Source organism: Medicago sativa, chromosome 6, assembly GCF_051527215.1.
Source record: "Medicago sativa cultivar Bolivia chromosome 6, Bolivia_mono, whole genome shotgun sequence".
Lineage (NCBI taxonomy): Eukaryota > Viridiplantae > Streptophyta > Magnoliopsida > Fabales > Fabaceae > Medicago > Medicago sativa.
In genome coordinates this window covers 79,456,632-79,478,175 of record NC_140754.1, presented here as the reverse complement: position 1 = coordinate 79,478,175, position 21,544 = coordinate 79,456,632, and the positions used below count along the sequence as shown (strand labels likewise).

Here is a 21,544-nt window from a genome sequence, read left to right as displayed (position 1 = left end):
TGGTTGGTTTTTATTGTCTTTGTTTATTTTTTCATATTTTTTAATTATATTTTAAAACAAAGCAATGTGATTAGATGCACCAATAAAACAAAGTGATTTGATATATCAATAAAAAAAATTGTTGGTATATACAAGTTAACTCATTCACTATATACGAAATTACGAATCTATCTCTATCTCTATTATATATATTTGCCTTGAAAAATTGTAAAAGTACACGTGGCACTCTAAATTGTTAATCATCATTAATGCTCTAATACACCTAAAACTTCAAATTTCAACTTGATATTCCATTTGAAATTCAAATTTCAAGGCTTAGCGAAATAGGTAATGACAATCTGACCATTAAAAAAATTAATTTCATTTAAATTGTTTTAAGGTATGACTTTGATATTATTTTTGTAATTTTGAATAGAAATAATATTAATAATAATAATGATTTATCGTTATGACATTATTTAGATATCAAGTGTCTATATGCACAACAATTATTGAATTTGTTTTAATGTATAAAACTTATAAAAAAAATATGAATCTTTACATTTTAAAAAAAAAAAAATTACTTTCTTATATTTTTTTTGTAATTTAAAAAAAACCCAAAATAGAGAATAAAAAAATAGTTTGCTTTAGAAGTTTATTAAAAGGGAAATGATAATTGGTACGGATGTTTTGACAAGAATAAACACGGACGCGTGCAAAAAGCCAATTCCACGTGCTGTAGTTTCTCACTGTCCAGAGAAATGAAAATTAAATTAAATAAATAATAAAAAAACCTTTAATAGAAATGATACCCTTCACAAAAACAAAGCTACGTTAGCCACTCCCGCCGCAATTGTTTCCTCTTTCCCACGAATCAAAGACTGATTGAAATTCAACTTCATTTGTTGTGAAATAGTGTCGTCGTCGATTTCTCGTTTTCATGCTCTTGCCTCTGTGAATCAGATCTCATATTCATCCTCACATAACTCTGTTTCAGCTTACCATCACAACATCCATTGATTCATAGCACTAAAGCAGAGTATTTCAGTTTTAATTTACTTACAAGTAAGTATTTTGTGCATTTGTTGTTTTTATAGATCATTAGTAGGAATTTTGTGCCGATTGATTGATTTTTCATTTACTTAACTGTGTTAGTTAATTAATATAGGTTTTTTTTTTTTAAATTTGTTGTATTAGTGCAAGAAGGATTTGAGTCTATTGATGAATTGGAAACTAATGATTGTTTAGAAGCAAATGGTACTTGTGAAGAAGAAACACCTTGTGATGGGATGTCATTCGGATCTGAAAAGGAAATTACCGAGTATTACAAGAATTATGCTGAACGGGTGGGTTTTGGAGTTAAAAAAATAAGTTCAAAAAAAGGAGATGAGGGGAAAATGTATTTTACTTTAGCATGTAGTCGAGCTAGAAAGTATGTGAGTCGTTCAAAGAATCTGTTAGAGCCAAATCCTATAACTCAAACGCAGTGTAAGGCTAGATTGAATGCTTGTATTTATTTAGATGGAACAACTAAAATTAAAAGTGCTTTTTTTGAGCATAATCATGATCTAAGTCCAGGGAAAGCAAGGTATTTTAGATCGAACAAGAATATAGGGGCACAAATGAAGAGGAGGTTAGAACTCAATGATCAAGCTGGGATTAATGTAAGTAGAAATTTCCGATCCTTTGTCGTTGAAGCAGATGGTTATGAAAATCTCACATTTGGAGAAAAAGACTGCAAAAACTACATAGACAAAGCAAGACGACTACGACTTGGGACAGGAGATGCTGAAGCAATACAAAAATATTTTGTGAGGATGCAAAAGCAAAACAGTCAATTTTATTATGTGATGGATGTGGATGATGAAAGTCGGTTACGAAATGTGTTTTGGGCAGATGCAAGATGTAGGGTTGCATATGAATATTTTGGCGAAGTCATAACTTTCGACACCACTTACTTAACAAATAAATATGACATGCCTTTTGCTCCTTTTGTTGGAGTAAATCATCACGGTCAGTCTATGTTGTTGGGTTGTGCTCTGTTGTCAAATGAGGATACTGAAACTTTTACTTGGTTATTTAAGACATGGTTGGAATGTATGCATGGACGTTCTCCAAATGCCATAATCACTGATCAAGACAGAGCAATGAAGAATGCAATTGAGAATGTCTTTCTGAAAGCTCGTCATCGGTGGTGCTTATGGCATTTAATGAAAAAGATTCCAGAAAAGTTTGGTAGCCACTCTGACTACGAGTCTATCAAAACACTTTTGCATGATATTGTATATGATTCTTTTACCAAAAGTGATTTTATGACGAGGTGGGAAAATATGATTGAGTGTTACAAACTACATGATAACGAATGGCTGAAAGGGTTATTTGTTGAGCGACATCGTTGGGTCCCTGCATATGTAAGGGACACATTTTGGGCTGGAATGTCAACTACACAACGAAGTGAAAGTATGAACTCGTTTTTTGATGGATATGTAAGCTCAAAGACAACATTGAAGCAATTTGTTGAGCAATATGATAATGCATTGAAAGATAAAATTGAAAAGGAAAACATTGCTGACTTTCGTTCTTTTAATACAGTCATTTCTTGTATTAGTCACTTTGGCTTTGAGTTCCAATTTCAAAAAGCATTTACCAATGCAAAGTTTAAGGAATTCCAATTGGAAATAGCTTCTATGATGTACTGTCATGCATGTTTCAACAGATTGGAGGGTTTGGATTCAATATTTTCTGTTACAGAAAGTAAGAAAGTATATGACAAGATGAAAGATATTATGTTCATGGTGTTCTTCAATGAAAAAGACTTTGTGTTAAAATGCACCTGCTGCTTGTTTGAATTTAAAGGCATTTTATGTAAGCACATCCTTTGTGTGCTTAAGCTCATAGGGAAAACTGATTTCGTGCCATCTAATTATATTTTGGCACGGTGGAGGAAGGATATAAAGCGGAGGTATACACTTATTAAATGTGGTTTTGATAATTTGGCTGGAAAAACTGAATTGCAACGTGTAGGTAAAGCTTGTGATGCCTTTTATGAATTTGCTTCAACGAGGATAAATAGTGAAGATGATTTAGTGAAAGTGATGAACTTGATTGAAAACATGAAAATTGAGTTACCATGTAATGAAACATCTCCTACAATTGTAGAAGAAGATTGTTCAGCTCAAAACCAAGCTACCATTCTTGATCCTAAAGTAGCTCGAAGTAAAGGGCGTCCTCCTTCTAAAAGGAAGACTTCTATAGTTGATCAGATTGTGAAGAAGAAGCTTGCACAAAAGAAAACTAAAAAAAGCAACCAAAATAATAAAAATATTCAAGTTCAAGAAGAGGTGAGTGTGAAATTTATAGTATTTATTGATATTATAGGTATAATAGTTGAGATGTCTAATTTAAGAATTTTTATGGCAGGGCCAATGTACATCTAGAGGTCAAGAAATTGAACACGAAGTGTTTTACAGATCTCAACTTGGTGATAGAATTGGCACACAAGAGAGCATTCAAGTAAACAAAGCATATACTAGTCATGCAAATCAGGTGCAAATATAAGATTCATTGGTCTGTCTATTTCTATGTAAATATTTTAGTGTGAACATAGTCCTAAATGGTTGAATGGTTATATACTACTATTTATGTTGTTGAACATAGTAGTGTGTGTGTATACGTCTGTGTGTGTCTAATTATAGTTTTTTCTATGACAGGGACTAAGATTGCATGCAGTTCAAAATACTACAAATGAAGAGTTTCTTAGGTATCAAATTATTGATGGGACTGGGACACAAGATAGTATTCAAGTAAACCTGATTTCTTACTTTCATTTAATTAAAAAATGATTGGCTTTTTGTTATTTGAAATATTCAATATGATATTGCATACTAGTTATCTATGTTTTTGCATGTTAATATCTATACCAGGAGCAGAACTATGTTTGTAGCAGTGAAAATGGTAGTGTGAATACTTTAGCTCTCTTCAATCCAAATCAAGAACATTTTGGTCAAGTAAACAAGGTGCAAATATAGATTTTGGTGTTGTTTTGTTTTTATTTGAACATTTTTATAATGAACATAAGTGGTTAATTATATATTCTTTGCAGGCTCCTTATTACTCTCAGGTCATAAACCATAATGCTACTTGTTTTGATTTGTTACAGGTATTAGTTTGAAGTCTTCTTATTGTATGAAAATACAATCTGTTGGTTTTTTATTGTGTGGGAATACAAGCAAATTTTAATACAAAAAACACTAATCCCTTTCTCTTTTTCTAGGAACAACACCACATGAAAGATCAGCACAATAATCATAGAGACGCAAGTTGAATAATCCAGCCATCAAAAGACATGAATAAGACACAACTTTTGGATTTTTTTAGCTTTATTTTGTGTTAGAACATGGATATTTTGATTTGTAAGGATTATCATGTTATTGATGCTGAAAGTAATATTACTTAAAGGATTTTCTGTCGCATTTTTTTGCTTGGTTGGGCATGTTTTGTTTTGCTGTTATGACAGTTGGGGTTCTGCTATATCAGTCCCTGTTTTAATTGTTTTCTGATGTCCGCAAGTTTTAGTTGTGCTACGCACGCGCTTGTTGTTAATAAATTTGCTGATTCTAAAAAAAAACTTAAAGAATTTAGAGCTTGAAATACATAAAATGATGTGTCTGCAATTTTCATTTGATGAAATGTATTACATAGATTTGACTAATATTACGTTACATGGATAGTCTTAATAGAGACTTCTATCATGGTCAAATAGACTTTCTAAAGATCAAAAGCTTCCCTAACTAAAAGAATGATTTAGACAATACAATTGCTTCTAAACCAATTCATCATAATCTCATAGCTTAAGCGCAAGTAGCAGTGGCACGAGCTCAAGTAGCAGACTAGCAGTGGCAAGAATGATTTTGAACCAATTCATCATAATCTCATAGCTTAAGCTCAAGTAGCAGACTAGCAGTGGCAAGAGCATGTCACCAGAAGTTGTGTAGATATCAGCCACATCCATCAATGATTGCAAAATCTAGCTCCAAAACTTCAGTAGCAACATTTTATCTGATATGGAGCTTTTCCATTTGCATGTCCTTTCTTTGTGCATCAGCTCAAAACCACACTTGCTGTTTTAATTGCCTAAATTTTTATTGGTTTCAACCCACCACAAGATGTGAATAGGCGAGCTGCAAATCAAAAACATACATATAATGTCCAAAATATGTACTAAACAAGGCAAAAACAGCCGCCAAGGACACCCCCCAGGCTGACTAAAAAATAGCACAACACACGGAAACATAAACACCAATTAAGCAGCCGAAAATCTGCAGAAAAAGGCAAACATTTGCAGCCTAAAATCTGCAGAAATGTGCACACAGAATCAACCGAAAACTTCAGCCATTATGCCGAAGAAATGTTCTCAAAAACCTACAAAATTATGCAGTAAAACGCAAACGGAGACAGCAAAATACATGCGACACCAGCACCCCTCTGCAGCTGCACAAAAACCTCACTGTTATGTAATGGGAGAACCAACAAAACCATTTGTAATACCATTATCAAACAATCACCAATATACCTGTTTGTTGACCTCGACGTCAATGGTGCATTTGGTGACAAGGGTATTAGAGATATGAATCCAAGCTTGAACAAACACCAATAACAACTAACCATTGCACACCAACATGTGACAGAAGTACTCAACTTGGAGCAATAGGCAGTACTCAATCCACAATTGAACAAAGGTTTTGAACTCCCACAACTACACTGCACCAATAACCAGGAAAAACTGAACGCAAAAGCTGTATGTTGTCTGTGAGGACTTTCCACAAACACCTGGCACAATAGGCACAATCTGCTCGTTTCTGAAACAGAATATTCAATACAATACAGCAGTAAAACTAGGAAGAAGATGGTAAATCAATGATGCAGAGATTGGGTACACATACGTGCATAATTTCTTAACATACCTGATTCACAAAGGCAAGAGCAAGAAAACGAGAAAACGACGACGCCGCTAGTTCACAACAAATGAGATTGAATTCCAATCAGAGTTTTCATTCGTGGGAAAGGAGAAACAATTGCGGCAGGAGTGAGCGGCGAATGTGGGTTAAGAGTTGATGAGTTTTTTTTTTTTTTTTGTTTAACTGAAAATAATCAGAAACTCAAGCGCGTGCAAAATAGCTGCTATCACGCGTCCGTGAAATTTCGTGATTAATTGTCCGTACTGAATAGCACTTCTGTTATTAAAAAGGATGATGAACAATATCAATCAATATAAATGCTTGATGGAATTAGCACAAAGAGAGGTTACAAAATTAAAAGAAAAAGATTTCTAATGATATCGTTATAAAGACTCCTTTTTGAATGTGCTTGGTATGAAACAAAAATACTAAAATACCCTTGCAAATTGTCTATATAAATGATATTCGAAAGACCATTGGAAATTACATTGCTTCTTCCATGTATTCTCTTTTTCTTATTAGTTTCTTTGCTTCTTTTTTTTTGTCAATCGTTGGTTGCTAATTTTTTTTTGTGTGAATGAGAAATATTTTGTTTGCCAAACAATATTTGATTGTTTATGCAATTTATTTATTTTTGAAAAAATATGATCTTTAGTAATAATCGTTATTATAGTAGTTTCCGTATTGTTGTGTTTTTTTGTGTCTTAATGATTATAACTATTTTTCTAACTATTGTGTTTTATTTATTTTTTTGAGAAAATCCATGTCACTGTTAGAGAACTCTCATAGTATGATAAGATACAGAGTTAGGATGAGAAGATTAACGACACTGTAATGGAAGATTATACATTTGTATTTTAGTTGTCATCTATTTTCATATTCAACCAATTCATTTTTTTGAAGGATCCAATTCATTTGTTTGCTTTACATGTTGTAGTTTGTAGCTATATTTTGTTCTTTTTTAATATGTGTTAGATACACTTTGTTTTTTCATATCATGTTAGAGAAATGAGTGTCATTTTTATAAACATCAAAACTCTTTTGTACATAATGTTTTGTATTATTATTTATTATTTAATCAATTCAATATATTTGTTTATTTTAAAAAATGCTTACCTTAAAATAAAATATTTACCTTATAAACTTTTGTGGTCAATTTAGTTTATTTGTTTATTTGATTTCAATATTGTTTTATCATATTACTCGAATTATTATTTTACAAATTTAATGATGATATTGTTTAAAAGAGGAACTTATATAATTACAAAACAATTTGAAAAATATATATTATCTAAATTTTATTATATTTTTACACACAAAAAAATTTATGTATATTGCCTTTTTTTGGTCACATATGTGTTTTTGATTGAAGTTAACACTTTTATATTGATTTATAATTAGAAATATCATAATAAAAAATCATTAATGTATTTGTTCAAAATAAAATCTGTAATAAATGTTTGTAAACATAAGGTCATAAGTTTCTCATTTATTTTTTTTAAGGAAGTTTCTCATTTATTTATTAATAAGTTTTTAATTTTTTTTTGTTCAAATATGTTTTTAAATTTATTTATTAATATGTTTGTAAACATAAGGTCATAAGCTACCTTTTCATAATTTCACATTTATTTTTTAATATGTTTTTTTTTTAATTTAATGAAACTAAATATGCAAAAGTACATGTGTATTGTTTCTCCCTAATTAACTGCTTACGTAAAAAAAAAATATTCACAAATTAATATGACCATTAATACGCACATTAAACACAAATGGTATTCTTTTTATTTTTTTTTATCCCCTATTCTTTTTATCTTTAGTAAAACATATTCTTCATCACACATTCAAATTTGTCAATGAGATTATATATTTTAAATGTCCATCAATTCTTAATCTTTATGTTGCATAAAAAAGACAATCTTAACATTTATGAAATATTATACACTTTTTCTACTCAAAACTGAATCAAATTGTTCAGCGCAAATTATTAATGCGCTAATTAAAACATGAATCATAAGCTCCAGTAAAAATAAAACATGAATCATAAGCATTCAAAATTAAAACCAATTCAGAACGTGTATCAAAATTATTCAAAATGCACGTATACGGACCTAATCATTAAGGGGAAAATTAAGGTAATTTCTTTTTCATCAATCCAAAAAAATCGAAATTACTAAGTTAAATAATCTCTTAGCCATGAAAGTTGACTCAATTGGTAAGTAATTGACTCATCCAGATGGTTGAAAATTACTTTTGTAAGCGTTCTAGGAATCCAATTCACTTATATTTATTTCCAAAAAAAAAAATTTGATGTTAAATTTGTAAATTCATATGGTATAAACATAACTTTTTTTGTATGATTTAAAAAAGACAACAGTATAATGTTTGCTTATATTTTTCCCTAATAAATACATTTGCTTATTGTGCCAAAACAAAATACAATTACTTATAGATCGTTTGTCAAAAAAAAATTACTTATAGATCGTGACATTTTTTACTATAGGTAAATGTGTAGGTTCCAAAATTTTATACAATTTACTCATTTTTTGATGACATGTTTGGTTACACGTCTATAATCATCCTTACAGTTTTCAAAATTTTATACAATTTATTTGTGATTGACTCATTTCCAATTATAAAAAATTTATACCTGTTATTCAAGGGTATTTGGATGGGATGGTAAGAGATTTTCGTAAGCTTCATCAAAAATCATATGTTCAAATATAGCCTAAAATATACATCAATGTTAAATCTCCTAAGAGAAACCTTTCCCATTCATTGTGGTCTTACTCGACTCCATTTATGCTTAAAGGATACACGGTAAAAAAAAATAGTCAATACTTGCTTGATTAATTTCCATGAATGGTAGTTACTATAAACATTGTTGTATGTTTGGAACATTAAAAAGTTGTCATCCAACAATAGTGCCTACCAGTTGGGTGGTTTATTGCCTATTGTAGTAACTTTACATTTTTCAATTTTTTTTTTTGTAAGCCGGGAGAAAGGACAAATATCAAGAGGAAACAACGACATCTCAACTAGGTTCGCATCCCGTATCCTATGCCGCCAAACTCAAAAAATTATTTAAAAAAGGGGAAAATATATACACAAGAGGGGGACTAAGCCAAAACCCTCAAAAGCTGAAAATAAAAGAGAATGAAAAATAAAAGGGCAACAATTTCTGTTAAACTTTTAGCACGAGTCTCTGGAATTGCAAAAAGTCAACATCACCAGCAACATAGCTTTGATTTTCATCAAATCCACCAAAATCATCAATAAACATTCGGAACCTGTTCGACACCGCGAAAATCAAAGATTCCGCAATAATAATTAACAATGGTTTATGAGACGGAAAGCAACTCCTGTGTCCGAGTTGCCAATACCTTAAGCACTCCAATATAGGACAATCATTGGACACTTGGAGATGAAGCACCCCTTGAGCGGGTTCTATACGGCGGTTTCCCAAGTACATGTTGTTGTCTCAATTTCTGTTTTTGCTTCTTAAACAAAACCAGTGTGAATAAATATATATAAGTTTACATATATAATATATATTTAAAACAATTTTATAGTTTGAGAAAATTAGTCCTAAAAATTTCTAACTCAAATAATAAAAATGTCAAAATTGTTTCATCGGATGTTATGATTGATATTCGATCTCGGTCTCTTTCATGGTGTACACAATTTTTTAGGCAAGTGAAAACATTTTACATCCACAATAGAAATCCCATTTTATGTACCTAAGTGGATCTTAAATGTATACGCCGTCTATTTTATAATATACATCTAACTTACAAGAGTTTCAAAGTACAGGTTGCACATAATCTTGCTTTCTATCATTAGTTGCTTTCAATTATTTTTTTCTAATTGCTATCATTTGTTCATGTCTTTATTGCTTTAGTGGTCTATTTCTTTTTTGGTAATGATATCTTTGGTACTAATATTTTATAGAAGTTGTCGAAGTCAATGCAATTTTTTTTAATGTCTTCCCTTTTCACATTAAACGTATTGAATGCAAATAAAAACGTCTGACAATAATTTTGCATTGATTTTGGGTACCTATTTTGTATTCAAATTTATAGTCATGTCTTCACTATATATACTCACGTTACTCGAATTATTTCTGTACTTTTTCTTTACTTAGTCTCTCGTCACACACATCCAACGAATTTTTATTTTTAATTTACAATTTTTTTATAGGTACAAAACAAGGAGTACACTTATAAAAACAATTTTTATATTCATGACATATGCAGAATTAAATAAAATATGCATAATTATTTTTCTTGCACATTATTAAGTATATTTTTTTAATCTTGGAAAATGTTTTGATAACTTTTCTAATTCTCTTAGTGTTGAATCATTCACTACACGATAGATTCAGCCACTTATCGGCGTTCACTCTGCAACTGATTCAACCACATATTAGCTCCTTATGTTTGTTTTGATTCATGTTGTGCTTGATTCTTAAGCCCGTGTGTGTGTGTGTGTGTGTGTCTTATTTTTTTCGTTCAACTTTTTGTGTGTATTGAATCAATTTATCTTGGTTTTTCCCCTATGTTCAATTGTTTCATAAGAAGAATGACTACAAACGATTGATACGAGTAATGATGAAATTAACACTGTTTTTCAACTATACAAAATTCATGTAAATTTATTATTCATTTCATCAATAAATTCTTTTAAGGTTATTCTACTATCTTTTGATAATATGCATATCCATGTAGAAGGCTCTTAGACCATCCACAATGGTGGGTGCTTCACCTATTTAGCACCACATTAAATAGGCACCCTCATTGTGGAGTATAACATATGGGTGCTTAATTTCTAAAAAAAAAAAAACATATGGGTGCTTATGGAGGAGGGTGGTTATGGAAGCACCCTCTCTCTCTTCATTTTTCATGGGGGTCCCATTTAATAAATCTTAGTAAAATGAATAAATTTTGTTAAAAATGTAATGATATAGAGTTATTTGTAAGGGCCTATTTAATAATTCCTTTTGAGGTGCTAGGTTGGAGAAAATTGGTGCTTATTAAGTATTACCGTAAAATTGGTGATATGGACATAGGGGACCCACTTAAGCACCCAATGTTGGGTGCTCTGTTGTGGATGGTCTTACATTCACAAATATGGAATGAATTTCGATTAGAAATTTCTACCTCAGGTATGGGTTAAAGGATATGAATAAATATTTGTTTTTTCTAGCATTTGTTCTTCTACTTCTTTTACTTCCTTTTTTTTCAAAGCATTATAATGTATCATTGATGAAAAAGTTCTTGGATGGTCACAAGGATTTAGACACTTCGTTTGGTCGCACACAAACAATGCTTATGATATAATCATTTAAAAACTAATGATTCTTTAATTATTATTTTTCTATTATTTTTGTTCTTTTTATGTATGTGATATCAAATGAAGTGCCTAATTCTTTATGTTCACACAATAATTCTCTCATAGATGTCATTAAAAAGCATTAACATGTATTCAAGTCAAAATTCAAAAAAAAAATTCATATTTACTTTCTATACCTTTTTTTCTTTCTAAAATATATTTTGTTGTCATATTTACCTTTTTTATGTTGATTTATTCTTTCTTTTATATAAAAAAAAAAAGAGATTCATTCTTCTACCAAAAAATAAAAGAGATCCATTCTCATATGTTTTTATCTCTTTCGATTATTCTTCGTTATCTATACCTTTTTTTACACAATCAATTTAATAAAAATCACACCTTATGAGAAGGAGAATATTACTAAGTGTTCCTGTTTTCTTGAACAATTGTTCTCTTTTACATGTTAAGGAGCAACATATATTTTTAATAGGAAATGACACTTCCAACCAACTGTTTTGTTCTTCATTATAGGATTGGTTGAATTTTTTTCTCAGTTCACTATTAACTTCCATGTGTATGATGATTTTGAGATATTTTGTTTTTAATTTGTTTAATAGTGTATATTTTTAGTTTAAATTAGTAGCTTAATGGATTTGGTTTTGAATCCACCTTTTTTTTTTGGGATTTCCTTTTTATTCGGAGTAAGTTGGTCTAAAAGAAGCTGTATTTATCGGATAATGTTAAGTTGTGTGTCAATTTTACAATCCTATATGATAATCCCTTCATGTATATTTGACTTCTTCTAGATTCTTTTTCACAAATAAAAGGTCTTTTGAAATTAGGAATTCGCCTCAAAAGACAACAAATAAGATGTTGATTTCAGGAACGAGTGAGCGATGATCAACAAAAAGTTATAAATGTGGAAAATTATCAAGTTACAGCAAAATTTTACTTTTGCAAAAATTTGCATCAACAAATTAATCAATCTATATAATTTGTTTTTTCTTTTTCATTGGTAATATTTTTTAACATATCTTTCTTAGTGTGAGACTATCTACGTTTGTGATTTGATGACATAGTCAAATAAGGTCAAGCGGAGGCCTAATATGGTAAAAAAATGTGGGTTAATGATGGTTTGATAGAGGTAGGTTTATGTTCCTATCCTTCATGAAAAGAGCAAAAGGAAGTATCAAAAATAGAATGAGTTACTGGTAATTTTGTAAGTTAGTTGAAGGAGTTGGAAATTTATGATTAATTATTTTATTAAAAAATAGACTTAATTAAAAAATGCCACGTTATTTTAAAAGAGAAATGCTTCTTAGTACGGAACGAAAAGCTAAGGGAAGAAAATGCATTACGTGGCAGCCAATTTTTTACCCCCATACTGCCTTTATTCCATCCAATACGGAATTATAATTCTCCCAGCGTGAAACACCTATGAGTTTCGTCTTTTTTCGTATGCAAAGCCCCGTACTATATAGCATAAATGATTTTAAAAATGTCTAATTAGAATGTACTTTATCAATTCAGCATAACATATCTACATTTTTTCATTGTTAGACCCCACCAAAGATCAAAAGTGAAGATATTTAAAACATGGAGGTTGGATAAAAAAATTGCATGAAAGCGAACAACATCCAAAAACTTATATTTAATATTATTTTTTTAGCAAATGACATCCATATATTAAGTAAATGGATCATCACACTTAAATAATAGAAACCCCACAAGTGAAATTAACATCATATATTCACCCAAAACATTAAGACATTAAGTGTATTGGAAATCTCACTTATATGTTGCACAATTTCTACTACTGCATCAAATGTAGATGTTTAACTCACACATGACACATTAACATCTTTATCTTAATTGTGTGACTCTTTGTGTCTGTGATCAGATGAGATAGCCAAATAAGATCAAAGAAACAACATGATAAAAATTATGGGTTGGTGACGGTTTCATCATATAGGGATATTTTTGTTCCATTTGTTCTTGCAAAGATAGAAAATAAATTAAAAAAGAAAAAAAATGAAAAAGTAATTTGAACATGATATCAATGATAAGGGAAGAATTTAAGGGGTGTGTATTTTACCTATGATAGTATATGGAATAATGAGTTTCTGTTAATTTTATGAATTTGTTGAAGGATCATTGGAGATTATTGGCTAATTATGTTACCAAAATATCATACTCATTTAGAAAATGCTAGATCAATTTAAAATGTCTAATAACTATGTATTTTTTAAGGATAATAATCATATATTTTGTCAACTTAGCAAAACACATATATATTTTTTCATTGTCTGATCCTACCAAAGATCGACGGTAAAAGAATTCAAAATAATAGAAGTTGAATTAAAATGAATGATATCCAAAAACTAAAATTTAAGATAGAAAATTAAACTAATGATACCTAAAAACTAACCATATAAATCATCATAATATTGAGATTTATGTGGGAGCGTACATTGAATTGCATCATCATATTCGGTTAAGAGTAACCACATAAGTGAGGTAGCCATTACATCATTATTCACAGTCTTAAAACATTAGGTATATGGATCATCTATTTTCAAAGCCTTAAAAAATATATGGGTCATCTCACTTATATATTGCTCAACATCTAATCTTGCATCCAATTTAAAATTTTAACTCGACACATTAACATCTCTCCGCTAAGTGTTGAACTCTCCGTGTGTGTGGTCCACCACCAAGAACCACTCCTGCTCCCCCACAATGTTGAACTGGGATATGATACAACTGTTGGGCCTTCTTGAGGAGTCAACACTGTTGTGGATCAACACGTTGAAGAAAGAGAAAACACACAAGTGAGAATGATGCACCGTCTTATCCAAAATTTTAAGGCTTAGGTATGAGTTTTTTTCGCTTGATTTTGGTTCGACTTCCACTCTTTTATCCATTGTTGAGCTTTATGTGGCACTTGATAAATCACAATATTCTCTACCTTGAGTATGGCAAAATTCTAGCCCGTGCTTGGCACGGGTCTACATACTAGTTTTGGAGTAATTTGGATATTCTGCCTTCCCAATCTCATATCCATTCTCCTCCAATCAAACCTATCCTAAAGATGAAAAAAAGCACTATAAAAAACATGCTAATGATTGTAAAAACTACAAAAAGGAAAATGTTAATTAGTGTTTCTGAGACACTAGTTAAGAAAACAAATATAGTGAGATTTTTTTTGTCAAATACTAAATAGTGTAGAAAATGTTGTTTTCCATGTAAAACTTAAATTTTTTGCTTTTGAAGATATTGGTTAGCATGACCAAAAAATTATAGAGACTAAAATCAAATTAGGCCAAGTTGGTTGGAAGGCTTATGTTATACAAACGTTGGAAGTGCATAAAGCATTGTCTAGAGAATGGCCGACCCAGCAAAAGTTTGTGGGAGACAATATAAAGGTTAGATAGCTATAAAACAAAACTCTCACTATCTCTGACGAAACGCACACAAGGATATGCTAAGTTCCATCCATTTCATAAAGAATACTCACCTTGTTTTTTCTTTCATTTGCATTGTAATATGATGTTTGCTTGCATTAACAATTTTTAATCCTTGCATGCAAAATACTAATACATATAGCTAAGTGCTAACAAATATGTTTAGGATATTCGTTAAGAAAGTATAACCTAAATTGAGAACGATATATATTCCACACACTAAAATTTTTTGAAAAATTACTTCTTTATTATATCAAATTTATCAATTATTTTCATTTTTAAATTATTAACAAATACACAAGATCACATGTTAATATGCCCTATATTATAACCTTTGCATTTTCTTTGACCCATGCATGTCGACGGCCTTTTTAGCATAACTCGGTTAACTATGAAAATAAAACTATGCACGTTGCATGAATACTTTGCTCATCGTCTCTTAAAATAGTGAATGACCTTCTAAAACATGTAAAATGGTCACATTGGCACAACATTTAAGGTTCGTTTGATGCACATGATAAGGAAACATGATATGATAAAACTATCTAAATTTGTTGTTTGATGCACTAATAGGATATGATAAATTAAACCTATTACTAATCTTATCCTATCTCTCTTTTGTATTTTTAATCCTTAATTTTTAGTAGGTTAGCAACATGATAGGATTTCTTTCTTTAAAAAAAAAAAAAAATGATAGGATTTCTCAAACCCATCCCACGAGTCTTTCCTTCTCTTCTGTCGTCACCTCTACCTCTCTCCCCCTCCTCTTCTTAACATATAATTGCAAATGAAACCAGTTCCAAAACAAAGTTTTCAAAAAAAAATTTAATCAATGACTGATACACAATTGCTTAAATGGTTTAATAGCCAATCGCATCATCATCCCTGCTCCTTAATTTGAAAACTCAATTGTTTATATTGGTTAATCACAAATCACATCATCATTGTTCCTTTTATGATGAAATGAAAATCCCAATTTTGCTTCTATGGGTTAGTAATAGTACTGAAATCCAATTGACAAAACTATCTCATCATCATCATGTTAATCACAAATCACATCATCAGCCTAATTGCTTCTTCTTAGTTGAAAATCCCAATTTTGCTTCTATGGATTTAATTGATGACTGAAATAGTTTTGCATATTATTATACGATTTTTCTTGAGGGATGACTGATTTTTTATTTTATGATAAATTATTGCCTATTAGCCAAACGACATGGCCTATAATGTTAAACCTCCGCTTGGCTTATTTCGCGGGTAGTGTGTTAGGGCCCGTTTGTTATAGCTTTTTTAAGAAAAAAATCACTTTTTTTAAACAAATAATCACTTTTAAGAGTTTTGCATCCGTTTGTTACAGATTTTTAAAAAAATCAGAATCTAAAAATAATCTAAAAACAGCTTCAAATGAGAAGCTGTTAGGAGCAGCTTAAAATAAAATAGATTTTTTTTAGAGGAGAGAGAAAATATAATTTAAAAGATTGAACTAATTTTGTAACAAAAAATCCCTTTTATATAGTTGTATCCAAACAAACTACATTATTTGTTTAAAAAAAGTGATTTTTATTACCGTAAACAAACGCAAAATAGATTCTGATTTTTCATATAATCTCTAAAATATAATCTCTAAATTATTTTATATCAAAATCACTTTTATTTTAATCCGTAACAAACGGGCCCTTAGTTTCCCTTATTGAGGGAATCATTGCACCCCAAATCAATTGTCAATCCCCTCTTTCACATAATGATCCAATGTCACGGTCCTTGGTGCGCAACTCCACTACAATGGTGCGCAACTCCACTACAAACATGGAATGTGGGTTGAAAATTTCTGTTGACACATTTGGTTTGGCTGAGAAACACGAGTAAATTACTCAAATGCCCCTCGGCATTTAACTGCCGAAGTTTTCTGGAACCGGCTGCAGTTAACTGCCGAGGAAAACTTCGGCAGTTAACTGCCGATGTTTTGTTATAAGAACAGAACTGACATAGGAGTTTCCAAAACTCCATTGTTACGTTTTTGATTCACCAAGGTGCGATTTTCAGTCATTTCAAGTCATTCCAAGTCAATTTCAAACACAAAAACAAGTACGTGTTTTGAATCTTATTGCATTGTTGTTTTGTTGTTGAATTGTTTTTTTTTTTTTGTTAAATTTCGATTATATAGGTTTTATTGATTTTATGATATATTAGATTTATGTTTAGGTTTTATTGTTTTGATAATTTGTTGTGGAATTGTTAAAATTGTTAGAATTGTTAGGTTTATGTTTTATGATTTTAGGATAGTTTAGGTCAGGTTAGAATTGTTAGAATTGTTTAGGTTTAGGTTTAGATTGTTATGAATTATTATAGAAGTTTTATTGAATTGTTAGGTTTAGGTTTTGATGAATTGTTGTAGAATTGTCTAGATTTAGGTGTAGGTTTTGATGATAGTTTAGGTTTAGGTTTAGGTTTTGATTTTTTTGATTTTTTGATTTTATCTCATTGTTGTTTAGTTTAGGTTTTGATCGTCAATTTTTTTTTTATGTAGACATGTCTCAGAATCAGAACCAGGGTAACGTTCAGGGTGATGAGAAGAAGAAAAAAAATCGCCTATGACATGGCACTGAATCACATGTGATGGTTCCGTCAAAAAGAAGGATTCGAAGGTACCGGTGTACAATTAGTCGAGGTTGATGAGGAGCGGGAGGACATGCTACTTTGGTCCTCAACCAAAAGCAGGTGCCGCAAGGACTGTAGCGGGCAACCCGATTGACTTGTGTGACGATGAAAATGAATGAATGTAATGGCTTGTAATGCCTAATTGATTTGGATCTTTTTTATGTTTTTTTTAATATGTCGCGCACATTTTGCTACATTTTCCTTAACATTATGGTGCTTTTGAATAAAAATCGCGTTTTGAATAATTTCAATTAAAGTCCCGTTTTGAATTTTGAATAATTGCGTATTCGAATAAAAACTAATTAAATCTAACGTGAATTCGAATAATTAAAATTGCGACAGCATGAATTCGAATAAAAATTACGACAGCGTGAATTCGAATAAAAATTGTGTATTGGATAAATTCGAATAAAAAGGTACATTACATTATATTCGGGAATGCACCTTCCAACTACAACAATTGTCTTGCCTCTTAATGGGGCAAATTCAAACTGGGTAAGCAGCAGGACTCCAACATACGTCCAGAAGTGCTTTTGTTCCATTCAAAAAGTTAAATTCTTGTTGGTCTTGGTTTAAAATGATAGTATCCAAGTGCCAACGGAATGAGGTCCAGACCTTGACACCTCAATACCATCATTTAAACGAAGCCAACAAGAATTTAACCTTTTGAATGGAACAAAAGCACTTCCAAGCGAATGTTGGAGTCCTGCCGATTAACAAGTTTGAATTGCCCCATCCAGAGTAAGACAATTGTTGTAGTTGAAATGTGCATTCCAACTACAACAATTTTCTTACCTTTAAATGGGGTAAATTCAAACTTGCCAAACAGCAGGACTCCAGCATTCGACCGGCGTTCCCATGGTTCCATTCAAAAGATTAAATTCTTGTTAGGCTTGGTTTAAATAATGGTATTGAAGTGTGAAAAGAATGAGGTTCATTCCTTGACACTTCAATACATTTATCTAAGCCAGCCTAACAACAATTTAATCTTTTGAAAGGAACAATGGGAATGCCGGTCGAATGTTGGAGTCCCTCCGTTTGGCAAGTTTGAATTACCCCATTTAAAGGAAGACAATTGTTGTAGTTGGAAGGTGCATTCCTTACCTAATCACGATCTTTTGGCTGAATCAGACTCTTGATGATATCTTCAGTTGATCTCAGCAACGTTACCAGCATATCGATCCACTAGAACATGTTGTGCTCCCAAAACATGCTCGTCACGTTTTCTTCGTTCTTTAATTCCACCCAAGTGAATGATACTCTCCCCTCGTCGAGCGTTAGACGTTTATACCGAACGTTTTGCACTCTCCTTGTGTCTCCGGGGTTAACTCCTTGGTTGAATTCATCCAGTTCATCCTTGAGACCTCTTAATGTTACACCAAGGCACCAAACCTTCAACCTATGAGGTTCTCCGCCGTTGAATTGTGCATGAACGTCGATCTACCCGACCATTGTTTCAAATCTACACAATAAGAAATTGAAAACAATCAATGAAAAACTCATTCAAACATTTCATCAAACACTTGAAGTGTAAATTTTACATAAACCCTAAAAATCATAAAAAAATAACCCTAAAATGTTTTACCCTAAAAAAAAAAATAATGTAAAATATAACAAAATTATTCAACTTATATCTAATTTTAAAATAAATCATATACTCTTACATGTAAATCTACTTAAAAATTAAAATAAAAAAATAAATATAAAACACCTAAATAAAAAATAACCCTAAAATTCTAAACTGTAATATAAACATCATGCAAACATTTTAACTAAATTAATCAACTAACAACTACTCTAAAAATGAATTATAACATGTTAATCTACTCAAAAACTAAAATAAATTAAATCTACTTAAAAACAAAAAAAAATTACATTTATAACAACTAAAATGTAAGTTAATAGCATTATGATTACTTACTTGTGATTTTGTTGAATAAATTTGGTTGGGTTGTAGAGAGATTTTGATAGAGATTTGAGAAATTTTTGGTAAAATGAGAGTAATAATGGATGAGAGAGCTTCTGCCAGATTTAGCAGGAACGCATCGGTAGTTAACTACCGAAGTTTTCCTCGGCAGTTAACTGCAGCCGATTCCAGAAAACTTCGGCAGTTAACTACCGAGGGACATTTGAGTAATTTACTCGTGTTTCTCAGCCAAACCAAATGTGTCAACAACAATTTTCATGTGGGTTTTGTATATCATTGGTGATTCCCACTTTGTCTTACCAAGTTTAAGGTCATTAGGACCCAAAAATCCAATTAGCGAGGATAAGAAAGAACTAGTTTCCCTCGCTTGGTTGCATTAGTGTCTCCCAACCTTCCATCGCCTAAAGTTCAATTGTGTATCTACCGAGTTTGACTTACCTCCATTTATTTTCCTTTATTTAGTGTCTATTTATGAGAGAGATAGACCCATATGTAGATTAGTATTTAAGTGGATCCCACAAAGTTATCATATGTGTTTATCTCTTTCATAAATAGACACTAAATTGAGAAAAGTAAATGGAGGAAAGAAAAATTCTTATCTACCGAGGTCGACTAACATATAATTATTTTTAAGTGTAAAAAAATGGTAAATAAAGTTAGATCGGATGGTAAGAAATCTCTTCCAACTTAACTAATGTTTTTAGTTCAAATTCAACATTGAGAATTCTACAATGTTAAATCTCTTTGAAAGAATTTTACCATTCACTATAGTCATACCCAACTCTCTTAAGAGAGTTTTACCATCTATTACGGTTCTACTCAACTTGATGAATTAATCTATGTAGTTGTACGCAAAAGATTACCGATTCACGTTAAAAGAATATGTATGAATTTGGGTTTGAACATTCAATTTCTCTTTTTTTTTTTTTTTAAATTACCAAGCGTGTGAGTTTTACTACGTAATTCTTACCAAAAGTAAAAACTAACTTCTATCTTAAATTGATTATTATTTTGAAATTTTGAGCAATTTTGTGAATCCGTCATCAGAGGAATCATCAAATATTGAATTGCATGCTCTACATTACATTCCTGCAACGATGTGGACTACTCGTGAAATGAGTGAACCAGCTTGGGGGATATATCATATATGTCAAACTCAATCGAGAAAAAGCAAATTTCAAAGTCAGTAAACATTCAATTTTATTCTTGAAGTTGGGCATGCAATGTCTATTACTCCCCGTCCCAATTTATCTGAGCCCTTGACTTATTTCACACAGATTAAGAAAAATGTATAAATAAAGGGGAAAATGGAATATATTGTATTGGGAATGATAAAAGTAATATTATTTAGTGTTATATTGTATTGGGAATGATGAAAGTTGTATTGAAAATTGAAATGACTCAGTTATTTTGGGACACTTTTTTTTAGAAAATTGGTCAGATATTCCGGGACGGGGAGTACTTCTTTTTTTTTTTTACAAAAACATGTCAATCACTTTAGTCCATTTCTTTATCAATATTTTAAAACCATTTCCTTATTTATAAAAAGAAAAATCATAATTTGGCAGCCTTAGTCAATATTTTAAATACTTCTATTAATTCTCACATTATTTCAAAGTTTTTTTTATAGAACAAAATATCTTAGCAAGCTATTTTTTTTTTTTTTGGTTACTCTTAGCAAGCTATTTAAGTACAAGATGCGTCTCAAATAAAATAAAAAAAGGAAATGTTACAAGTGCCCTCAGGATATTGTTTAAGAAACTAAAAGAAGTAACTTTTACATAAAAAAAATGTGTGATTATGACTATCACAAGTGTTTGACTTATATTTTGAAGACAAATTTTTCTTTTATATATTTCTTAAACAATGCTCTTAAGACATTTATTAGTATAACTCTTGTTCAAAAAAACGGTGGATTCTAGGGTGAGGGCTCTACCAAGTCTCTCACCGGTGGACCACTTTGAATAACAATTGCGAGCCACTTGATTAATCGAGTGCACAAATCTAATTATACACTGCACACACTAGATCACACATCTTTTTTAACTTCTCTTCTAACTGCTTATTAAAAAAAACTTCTCTCTCCCAAACCTCAATACCCATCGTCATAGATCCCTTCCTCCTCCTTTTCTGACACATTTATATTTTATGCAATCTTATGTGGTTTCCTACTTGGGTTTCATTGCATCATGTCTCTTGATTTTTCTTTATTTATAATGAAGATAGTGAAT

General features: G+C 30.9%; 1 protein-coding gene and 1 long non-coding RNA gene across 3 annotated transcripts; one reads left to right on the top strand and one right to left on the bottom strand.

The window, feature by feature from the left end:
* The first annotated feature begins 777 nt into the window (after positions 1-777).
* Positions 778-4,451, top strand: LOC146917172 (protein FAR1-RELATED SEQUENCE 6-like). Its single transcript, XM_085718955.1, has 7 exons — positions 778-1,044; positions 1,177-3,320; positions 3,400-3,525; positions 3,690-3,782; positions 3,903-3,995; positions 4,082-4,138; positions 4,253-4,451. Coding segments are annotated over exons 1-7 (2,565 nt in total). The 5' UTR covers positions 778-1,043; the 3' UTR covers positions 4,304-4,451.
* Positions 4,452-4,629: 178 nt separating this feature from the next.
* LOC146917171 (uncharacterized) lies at positions 4,630-6,219 on the bottom strand. 2 transcript variants are annotated; one of them, XR_015014126.1, is made up of 3 exons: positions 5,943-6,211; positions 5,552-5,837; positions 4,630-5,469 (listed from the first exon to the last, which is right to left on the bottom strand). It is a non-coding gene; the product is annotated as an uncharacterized LOC146917171 (long non-coding RNA). The 2 variants fall into 2 exon arrangements; XR_015014125.1 differs by having other exon boundaries at positions 5,552-6,219.
* Between the last annotated feature and the right edge of the window lie 15,325 nt (positions 6,220-21,544).

What these genes read in the sequence shown, in the direction of transcription:
- LOC146917172 (XM_085718955.1), top strand. An exon ending in ATACTAGTCATGCAAATCAG is followed by an intron (nt 3,526 to 3,689) that starts GTGCAAATATAA and finishes TTTCTATGACAG; the next exon opens with GGACTAAGATTGCATGCAGT. An exon ending in ATTTTGGTCAAGTAAACAAG is followed by an intron (nt 3,996 to 4,081) that starts GTGCAAATATAG and finishes TATTCTTTGCAG; the next exon opens with GCTCCTTATTACTCTCAGGT.